Below are 11023 nucleotides of genomic sequence, written 5' to 3'. Positions count from 1 at the left end.
GACTCGATCCGAGCATGCCTCTATGAAGTTCACAAATAGATTCCTGGCTCAGAGACACACACTCCCCTCCCCCTCTGCCCGTTTCGCCTCGCTCCCTAGAGAACACTCTCACCTTCGCTGTAAACAAGCAAACAGCTCGCCGCCTTCCCCGGGTTAGAATTTCCAAAGCTGCCCGGTCAAGTCGGCATCACCCAACAAAACGACTTTTGTTCCTCCCTCTCCGATCCTCCCACCTTCCTAGGTCCAGGCAAAGTTTCGAACTCTCCACCGCCACCACGCCAAAAAAATATTTAAAAATTAAAAAGCCCATGAGGAGTCGTTATTTAAAGTGGAAAAAACGTAAGATTGTTTTCTCGACGGGTCCAAAAAAAAAAGGGGGAAAAAAAAGGTGCAACGGAGCCAGGGGAGGCGCTTGGCAGCGGCCCGCGCCAACGAGCATTCCTGAGATGTTTGAGAATTCAGGAACGCGCAGACACAGCCGACGTCACTGCAACACGCGGCGCCGTATAAGAGGAGGGTCCTGCGCGCCGGGGCAGACCGCGAGCGAGAGCGCCCCCGAGCAGCACCCGCGTCCTCCGCGCCGCCACCGGAGCTCCTCGGCAGAAGCCCGTCGGCAGCTGCCCGCCTCCCCGCGCCCGTCGCCCTCCGCCCGCCGCGCCGGGCCCGCCGCTCCGCGCCGCCGTTGGTGTGTTGGCGTCTCAGCTCCCCGCGCGCCACAATGAGCTCCCGCACCGCCTGGACGCTCGCCTTCGTCCTCACCCTGCTCCACTTGGCCAGATTGGTGAGTTCTTGGACCGTCGCGACCTCGTCCGCGCTCCCGGTCGCTTTCCCGCTCCGAACCCCCAAGACTGCCAGAGCAGGGAAATTCAAAGTTTTCCAAGCGCGTTGCGGGATCGCTCTTTTCTTACGCCCCGTGGAAGAAGACTTGGGGGGTCGGGGGAGGGGACCTCCGTGGGGGTGGTCCTTAGGGATCCAGCCGTCCGGGGTGTTCGGGCTGGATGGAATCAGTCACCCTGGGTACACAGGCACCCCGATCGCGACCCCTACCCTGGACATCTCTCCAGCACCTAGTCTCACGCGTGTCTTTCCCTTGCTCCAGGCGCTCTCCACCTGCCCCGCAGCCTGCCACTGCCCCCTGGAGGCGCCCAAGTGCGCCCCGGGAGTCGGTCTGGTCCGAGACGGCTGCGGTTGCTGTAAGGTCTGCGCCAAGCAGCTCAACGAGGATTGCAGCAAAACGCAGCCCTGCGACCACACCAAGGGGCTGGAATGCAATTTCGGCGCCAGCTCCATCGCTCTGAAGGGGATCTGCAGAGGTAAGATGCTTGTGGTTTGGCCCCTTTAAAAAAATAATAGTCCCTGTAGTCCAGAAGTTTAGTAATTTTGAGACCATGTATGGTGATGCTTTGTTGTTGGTAGCTTGGCAGAAAGGCACATGATTTCAGCAGTCTGGAATGCAATTCAGTGTGTCTGGGCCCAACGAAAAGCGCATACGGAAAAGTGATTCCTGACTAACTTATTGTTCTGGTCTGGAGTCTCGGGGGATTTGTAGGGACCTTCACCATAAATTGAATTTAACAGCAGAAAACTTTGTATGCGTTTCAGGCCATGGGTTCAGAACTTTAACTTGATCTTCATCCCCCGTTCTCCTTTGGTGCTCTTTGCAGCTCAGTCAGAAGGCCGACCCTGTGAATACAACGCAAGAATCTACCAGAACGGAGAAAGTTTTCAGCCCAATTGTAAACATCAGTGCACATGTATTGATGGCGCCGTGGGCTGCATTCCGCTATGTCCCCAAGAACTCTCTCTCCCAAACTTGGGCTGTCCCAACCCACGACTGGTCAAAGTGACTGGGCAGTGCTGTGAGGAATGGGTCTGTGATGACGATGGTGCCAAGGACCCTGTGGATGACAGGGACGACTTCCTGGGCAAGGGACTGGCATTTGATGCTTCAGAAGTGGAGTTAACAAGAAAGAATGAATTGATTGCAGTTGGAAAAGGCGACTCCCTGAAGCGGCTTCCTGGTGAGTGGGGAGACTGAGCTCCTGGTTTTGTTCTGAAATACATTCCTAGTTGGAAGCGCTATAGAAGGGAGTCGTGGGATCTGTTTGTGTCAGCGTGCCTTTGGAAAACACATGAGAAATGATTCCCTCTTGTTTGTCTCTCTAGTTTTTGGAATGGAACCTCGAATCCTATACAACCCCTCTTTACATGGCCAGAAATGTATCATTCAGACAACTTCATGGTCCCAGTGCTCAAAGACCTGTGGAACTGGTATTTCCACACGAGTTACCAATGACAACCCTGAATGCCGTCTGGTGAAAGAAACCCGGATTTGTGAAGTGCGGCCTTGTGGACTGCCAATGTACAGCAACCTAAAAGTGAGTTCCATGATCTTTGTGTCCCAGAGTGGGCCATACTGCAGAGGGCAGCAGGGGGCCCCTGAAACAATCCAAGGAGGTTAGGATAGTAACCTGGGATGGATGAGATGGGGGAGGGAGGAGAAGAGACTTTCTGTTTGTTGACCTATAGAAGGTATATTTTAGGGGATTTTTTTTTTTCCTGAAAGGGTGCCAGGTAAGTTTGGGAACCTCTGGTATAGACTGATCCCGGGAAGCTGCTTGAATTTTTTTCCCTCTCTTCCAAGAGTAATATAGCTCTAATTTTTCTCTCTCTCTTTCTTACAGAAGGGCAAGAAATGTAGCAAGACCAAGAAATCCCCCGAACCGGTCAAGTTTACTTATGCTGGGTGTTCTAGTGTGAAGAAATACCGGCCCAAGTACTGCGGTTCTTGTGTAGATGGCCGTTGCTGCACACCCCTGCAGACCAGGACAGTGAAGATGCGGTTCCGCTGCGAAGATGGGGAGACCTTTTCCAAGAACGTCATGATGATCCAGTCCTGCAAATGCAACTACAACTGCCCACATGCTAACGAGGCAGCATTTCCCTTCTACAGACTGTTCAATGACATTCATAAATTTAGGGACTAAAGGCTACCTGGGTTTTCAGCCTCAGGAACAGGAGAGAAGTGCGCCAGAATCACGGAGACATGGGTGGGGGCGGCGGGGGTGAAGGGACTCATTGTAGAAAGGATGCGTTGCTCATTCTTGAGTAGTAGTAAGGTATTTTGAAGCTGCCAGGTATGCTGATTGCAGATGGACACTAATGCAGCCGCGATTGGAGAATTCTTTGCTTCATAATACTGGAGCATATATTACTGCTTCATTTTGGAGCTTGTGAGATAGATGATATTCTGTTTGTAAATTATTATTTGGTAAGCATATTTTTTTTTCCTCCAGACTTTTTTTTTCTTTTCGGCTCTACAGTTGTAAAAGATAATAAGACTAATTGGACATTAAAGCCTTTCATTCTCTGACGAACGTAAACAGGAGGTAAATGTTCTATCCTGACCTGCAGGTGACACTCTGTGAGTGTCTTCGAGAGGCGACTTCCTGCACTCTCAACTGCAAACAGAAATCAGGTGTTTTTAGACTGAATGTTTTTATTTATCAAAATGTAGCTTTCGGGATGGGAGGGGAAATGTAATACTGGAATAATTTGTAAATGATTTTAATTTTATATTCAGTGAAAAAATTATTTATGGAATTAATCATTTAATAAAGAAATATTTACCTAATATTGAAATGTTATGACATTTACTATTTCAAACACTGTCCAGAGTTACTGGGAGCAATCTAACTTATGCCTTCAACCATTAAAACGGGACCTTCTGTTTTGTTTTGTTTTGGGACTACAACTGGTGGTGCTCAGGGCTTACTCATGGCTCTGCTCAGGAATTAGTCCTGGTGCAATCAGGGGATCATATGGGGTACTGGGGATTATACCCGGCTTGGTTGTGTGCAAGGCAAGTTTCCTACCTGCTATACTATTGCTCTGGCCTCAGCAAACAGAATTTATTGAATGCCTACTTTGTGCCTGGAATTGCAAGGTGCTTGAATTGAGCAGAAAACTCACACATAAGAAGACAATGATTGTTTTTATATTGTTAATATAGAGTGTCTTTGCATCTAAAGAAGTCTGCAGGGGTGGAAAGATAGTACTGGAGGCAAGACCCTTGCTGGTTTGATCCCTGGCATGGCATAGGGTCCCCTGAGCACCACCATTAGTGGCCCCTGAGCACTTCTGACCGTGTCCCCTGCTCCCCAAAAAGAGAAATCTGCACAAAGTATGTATTGAGCACCAAGTATTATAGGCAGTGCAACAGGGAATCTGAAGCTAAATTTGCTTAAATCTTAGTTTTTATAAGAATTCAGGGCCTAAGGGTCTCCATCACCAATCACTATTAGGAGTATTTAGTAGAGTCATTTATCATTTTAATCACCAGGTCATTGTGCTTGTCACCACTTCAGTAGAGGAAAGAGTCTCTTTAATGAAAACATTTTATAACTCAGGCTGTCCATTTCTAACTACATGGGTAAGATTGAATATGGGTGGATAATGTGTTACCAAAAATCGCTTACTTGTACCTTTATATTTTTCCAGTATTGCTCCTAAAACTCAGGAGAACTGCTTAAAAATTCACTTCTGGTTGCGATCAGGGAAAAAAAAAAAAAACCTTGGAGTCTATAGGAGTCAGTGTTCTCACTGAAGAAATGACTTGTGTTAATCCTAATAAGCCAGTGATTGGGTAAACATGCTGTTAAATGCAAAGGAATGCAAGGAATTTCAAGTACTTTTCCAATAATGTGAGGACCAAGCTACTCAGCCCCCTTTCCTTTTTATAACATACATTATATTGATGGAGAAGGGTGTAACTAGATAGAGTTGACTATCTAGAAGGTCAAAGGCTAGTTGCAAAGCATTTCCAAAAGAAAAGGACCCAAATCATAGGTTCAGGCTACAGAAGAGATTGAGAAAGTTAAGTCAATGCTGGTGAGTATGTTGGTAGCCTGTTTTAGGAGAATCAACATCTTTAGAAAGTGTTGACAATAAACTTTTTATAGGGAGAAGTTTCCCTTTCATCGACCCTCTTGGCTCTTGTTCAACTATATAGTGAAATATTTCAGCCTGCACATAGTTAAGAAAGCACTTGAATTTTTATGTAATAAGAGAAAGTGCTTTGAAAGGGGAGAAGGGACAGTTCCTAGGGTTCTGTAAGGATGATTTTTCAAAATAGTTCAATATTGATGCTTAAAGATGAGCTACAAAAGAACACCTATTTTGTAGCCTTTCTGAAATGTACGAAGGTTGATGTAAATGTGATACTTAAATGTAGAAAACAAAGTAAAATCATTGTAAAATCTGTGGTCAAAGATCTTTATTCTTCTGGTTATGACAATGTCCTACAATATTACAATAATACGACAATACTGGTCCTACAATACTACCATATTACTACTTGTACTTAGTGGTCTTTTTTTTCTTGACTGAAACCCTTAAATTTTAGGTATTTGGGGATTTAAACACCACCTGGCTCAGTCTGGATGCAGTTAAACGTGTCAGTGCAATAAAATATGTAAAACAGAATAAAGGCATGAGGCTTTGGCAGTACAATCTCATTGAATAGACATTTAAATTCATAGGCAAGATGTAGCCCATTTCAAACCTAAAATATTGTCCTCCAATACCAGAGTCAAAAAAGCTGTTCTGACATAGAGATCAAGGGGCAATGTTTTATAGGTTTTTTTGTTGTGTGTGGGCTGGGAAGTGGGAAGATAGTATTTGTCCAAGTAAGCTCAAATCTGAAACAAAATTTAGCATAGGAAAACACTGGATATTTGGGTCCCTACTAATCTTTCTGTGGAAAGTACAATATCACTAGTGGTCAAACTATTTGAATAAAAGTGCTCAGTAGTGAAGATGGCTAAAAACTGTTCATTTTATTTGCCTATAGAAAAAAAAGTGAGTAACTTAAAAGTATTTGAGGCTTCTTGTGATTTAGAACATACAACTTTTATCTAGGTTCAGAATGGAGCTCTGCCAACTTCAAGTTCTGAAGAAGCAAAAGTAAAAAAAAAATCAGTTCATATATGTATGTATATATATAAAGTCTTATGTGAACAAGCTTTAATATATAATATGTAATAAAGTACCTCCAACACGTAAAGATCTTGTGTTGTTCTCACTTTTCAATGCCAAAGACCCGTTTAATCTGTTTGTTTTTGAAAGAGAAGAATCTAGAGTTATAGGGTAACCTCAGAACCTTAGGAATTTAGTAAATTTTAAGAAATTTTCTTATGGGACATTTATCAGCACAGTTAATGGTCAACCCATGATGATGTTCACATAAATGATTGTACTGTCCACAAAACAAAGAATGTGACTAAATAAAATTAGTGAAGCATTTTTAAGAGTCATTTTTCCAGGAGAGACCTACCTCATTTGTTCCCAATGTCTTCATCTTCCTGCACTATTTGAAAGTCAATTGAGCAATATAGCAAGGGTCCAGGAGGACCATAGGGCAGAACAAAGCTGTATTCTGGGCATAGTGGCAGGTGACGCAGTGGAAAGAATCCCAGGCTGGAATCGGGAAATGTGTCTTTTAGCACCAGCTCTGTCATTAATTCACTGGGTGTCTCTGGGCAAGTTTCTGGGTTGTTCTTGCCTGTGTTAAAATGGAGCAATTGCTTCCAGTATTTTTTTGACACACATAAAAAGTCCTTTTGTGTGTACTTTTTTGGTATATTGACTTTGTCTTCTCCAGCAACTGAAGGTATGAACTGAAACTGCTGAAGTCTTTCTGTGGGACCTGTATTCATCTGCTTCAAGTCTTTGAAACTATAATGTTTCCAGGTCCTCTGTTCTCCCTAGCAGGGCTGGCTGTAAGATGCAGCAATCCCTAAAATTCATTGTCTATACTTTATTCATTCATATTTTCACCCACCTCCCTGTGTAGCTCCCAAAGCTGGATCTATTTAACTTCCTGACCTCAATAACTCATGATTCAAAACACGGAACATAGTAAAATATGACCGTGATGTATGTGTCCTGTGAATAGAAAAGAATTATTTGTGATTTTATTGGTGGTGGGCAATATTCATTGTGTAATTTTATAAAGTGCAATTCAATTATACAAGTACTAAAATGCATTTGCTGACATTTTACAGTTCTTACAGATTCTGTTCATATATTTCTGGTGTCCAACAAAAGCATTCTAATCTAAGTCACCATCATCTTTTGCCTTCATTACAGAAATGGTGAGCCACCCTGGTGGTATATTGTATTTTCCACAGTTGTTGCTGCTATATCTCATGCCACAAATACTCTTTTGCAATGCAAGTTTGTTTTTCTTCATTGAGACTTTATTTTTCTACCCTTTTAAATTTGAGTGAGCTCTTTGACCACATAGACCGATGAATATCCATGAAGTAATCAAATGAGTTTCAAGACTATCAATGGCTAACGATTCCTACCTCTTGTCTTTTAGAAATGAGCATCCATGTAAGAAGCACAATGACCCAAAAATGGTAGCTTGTGAAAAGCCCACCCCACAGGAATAGGCCCTGGAAAAAGAGATACCATATAGAGAAAGAGAAATGTCAAGGAGCCTTTGGATCACACAAGTGTATGAAGAAACCATCTTGGAAATGGATCCTTCGGCCCTAGTGGTCTCATAAGCTGATGTTTTGTAAATCAGAGATTAAACAATAGCTGTGTGCTTCACAGAATTCCCAACCCATGAAATAGTGAGCAAATTAATATGTATGGTTATTATTTTGCAAAAAATTTGATTAAAAAATGTTATTATACTTGAGGTAACATGATTGCAACAGTGTTAACATTTGTGCTTTTTGTGTCCAAAGTTAACTTATCTATACCAACACCAGAGTTCCAAAGATCCTCCATCCTTACATCAATCACTATTGATTCACCTTTTTCCCCACTTTTCACCTTGTCCTCAAGGTCTCCCTCCATCTTCTTCTTACTGCTTGGTAACCTCAGTCCTACAGTCCTAGTCCAAAGGTTTATTATAAGTAAATACTAACCATTTCCTCACTTTGTTTCTTTGCATATCACAAAATATGGCTACTTATAGCACTGAGTTATGGATATCATCACACAGCAACAGATAATCAAAACATCATTGATTTTTATTCTTATCTTTCAATGACCCATTTTCTTTGTAAATCTGAAACAAAATTCAGTAAATCCTCATTGGGGCAGTGATACTTCTTACTCCATTGTAACAGACTATTCAACTATTTCCAACATAGTTTTTGTTTGTTTTTGTATGTTTTCTTAGTTGGGGGCCACACCTGGCAGTGCTCAGGGCTTACTCCTGGCTTTGTGCTTAGGGAACACTTTTAGTGGGATCAGGTGTATAAGACAAGCACCCTATCCACTGTCTAGTGCTCCTCCATCAGATATTTTAGCTCCTTCAATAATCTGTCAGTAAGTACCAAGTAGGTATAGACTGCAAGGAGCTTGAGAGCTATCTTACAACATCTCCAGTTCCTCATGAAAAAGAAAACACATTTTTCTTTCTATTTTTCCAGAACAGAGGTTTTAAGCTGGTACTAGACATGGATTGGGTCAATAGCTATACTTTTTTCAGTCTGTGCAGGTTTTATAAAGACTAGAATTGATTGCCAAGCCAGTACCTGAAAACTGATCATTAATAAAAATTTCAGAACCAATGTTACTTAAAAATTATATTTAAAATTCCTTAAAAGAGGTTGACCCTTCTTGAATTTTTGGAATATTTATTATTCCCCAGGCTGGAGTGATAGCACAGCAGGTAGGTCATTTGCCTTGCACATGGCTGACCCAGGTTCGATTCCTCCATCCCTTACAGAGAGTCCAGCAAGCTATAGAAAGTATCCCGCCTGCACGGCAGAGCCTGAAAAAGCTACCCATGGCATATTCGATATGCCAAATATAGTAACAACAAGTCTCACAATAGAGATGTTACTGATGCCCACTCGAGCAAAATGATGAACATTGGGAGGACAGTGCTACAGTGCTTATTAGTCCCCATTGACTGCCAGGGGTGATCCCTGAGCAGGTCAGGAGTAAGTCCTGTGGTCCAAAACATCATCAGCTCACCCCAACCACCAACTCTGCCAAACACATAACTTTTAAAAATAAGACTTATCACTCCACAGGCCAATATTTAAACAATCCCAATGAGAGTAATTAGTCCACACCTGAATACAAGAATGGAAATAAGTTCTCAGATTTATGCAAATCAAATTTCAATTCATTATTTGAAAAACAGGACGAGACCACATGTACAAACTGTTATATAAAAAATAAACAAGAGGCCAAAACTGTGGCTCAAAGTGGTAGAGCACATGCATGGCATGTTTGATTCCCAATACCACATGGCACCCTGAGCAGGCAGGGTATGGTCCAAGTAGCCTGTCCCCAGCACTGAGCTCAGGTCTGTACTCCCAGACTGAACTTTGCTTGGAGAAGCCCAAATGCAGCCTAAGTACTTCTGAGTATGACCCCTATTACCAGAAAAATATATTTTCAAATTTATTGTTTATTTAAAAAATAAAACGTATAGACCTGGCCCAAGGGATAGTACCGAGGTTCAGATATTTATCTTGCTTTAAGGCTGGTGACCCAAGGTTCAACCCTGGGTACCTTATATAGTTCCCCAAACCCTGCCAGGATTAATCCCTGACGGCAGAGTTAGGTGTAAGCCCCAAATACAGCCAGGTGTGAACCAAAACCCAAAGAAGATAAAAGAAAAAAAATCCATTGATCTGGCAACTGCGGAAGACACTCTTTACAAATAAGTTACAGGTGAGTTAAAAAACAGCTACTCAGTTCACCAGTAAAATTGAATGGAGAAGAGATACGTCTATATGTGGGTGGCTGGGGAAATTGACGGAGAGGAAGAGATAAAGCTTTAAAATCAAGGTTGTCTTTTTTTTTTTTTGCTTTGGTTTTGGGCCTGCACCCAGATATGCTCAGGCTCTGAATTTAGGGATTGCTCCTGACAAGGACTTGGGGATTGGGTACCAGGGATTGAACCTGAGTTAGCAGTGTACAAGACAAAGGCCCTGCCTACTTTACTATCTCACCAGCCCGAGTTATTTATTTCTAAAAGACACACCTTAGAATACCAATTTTACTATGAAATGTTTAGAAAAATAATTTTAAGCAGAGGAACGCTGTCTGGGCTACTTACACAGGAAAGAATAGAGACCATTCCTTTCAAAACCCCTTGTTGCTATAAGCATACCCCACCCCTTAGTTTCCATGTATGAGTCAAGTCCATATTTTTTGTGGAGAAGAGAGCCTATTTCACTAATAATACCAACTCATATTTTCCAATGGTGCTGGATGAGTGGATCAAAGATAGATGCCATGTTCTGAACCTCCAATGAACTTAATCATCTATTTTTATAGTAACCAAAGAAACGTCCCAGGGGAATTGCTATACATAGCCAAGAGACTCACTCTACATCTTTTCTAATGACTCAGAGTCATTCAAATCACATTCAAAATTCCTTTATTGAAGTGCTGTCAAATAAATATATTCATTTCTCAGAGTTGTCCCATTAAGTTCAGAGGATGAGGAATTACCTAAGTAGGTACATTTAGCCAGTGGCAAATTTTTATGCTCTGAGCTTCAGCCTGGAGGAGGTATTTGGGACACAGGAGACTTCTTGGGTTCCAGGAAGGTCTGACTGATTCTTGGTGTCACTGTGGCTCCAGGGAAGACTTCTGCCAATAGAGGCTAGTTAGTTTCACCAACATCCCATACTGAGGATGATGCCTGTCTCCTGTAAATAGGATAATGTGGTGAAAATTTTGAATTTCTGCTATGGATATTTTCTAGCCAATAAAAAAAGTTTTTTTATGAAGAGAGTTTAAGTTCTGAACTCATGAGCAAAATGTTCATAGAGGTCCATTGCCTATTCCAAATTGGCTTGTTTCTGGAAATGAACCCATACATTCAAGTCATGCATTGACTTCTGTAGTCACAATGTAACTTGGCCACCTAAAATATTCTCTTTAGTGTTTGGTTCTTTAGTCTTAGTCAAAGGAAGGCTAACTTATATACATTCAATATTATAAGAAATATAGACTGTGAAATAAAATGGCCCTT

General features: G+C 42.2%; 1 protein-coding gene across 1 annotated transcript; it reads left to right on the top strand.

Moving 5' to 3' along the window:
• The first annotated feature begins 528 nt into the window (after positions 1-528).
• On the top strand, positions 529-3794 carry CCN1 (cellular communication network factor 1). Its single transcript, XM_056123270.1, has 5 exons — positions 529-781; positions 1100-1313; positions 1665-2021; positions 2167-2378; positions 2685-3794. Exons 1-5 carry the CDS (start codon positions 719-721, stop codon positions 2985-2987), a joined length of 1149 nt encoding a protein of 382 aa, XP_055979245.1. The 5' UTR covers positions 529-718; the 3' UTR covers positions 2988-3794.
• The last annotated feature ends 7229 nt before the right edge of the window (positions 3795-11023 follow it).

The sequence above is a fragment of the Sorex fumeus genome, unplaced genomic scaffold, assembly GCF_029834395.1.
Source record: "Sorex fumeus unplaced genomic scaffold, SorFum_2.1 ptg000047l, whole genome shotgun sequence".
NCBI lineage: Eukaryota > Metazoa > Chordata > Mammalia > Eulipotyphla > Soricidae > Sorex > Sorex fumeus.
The sequence above is the reverse complement of the archived record's forward strand: the minus strand, read 5'-3'. Positions and strand labels throughout refer to the sequence as shown.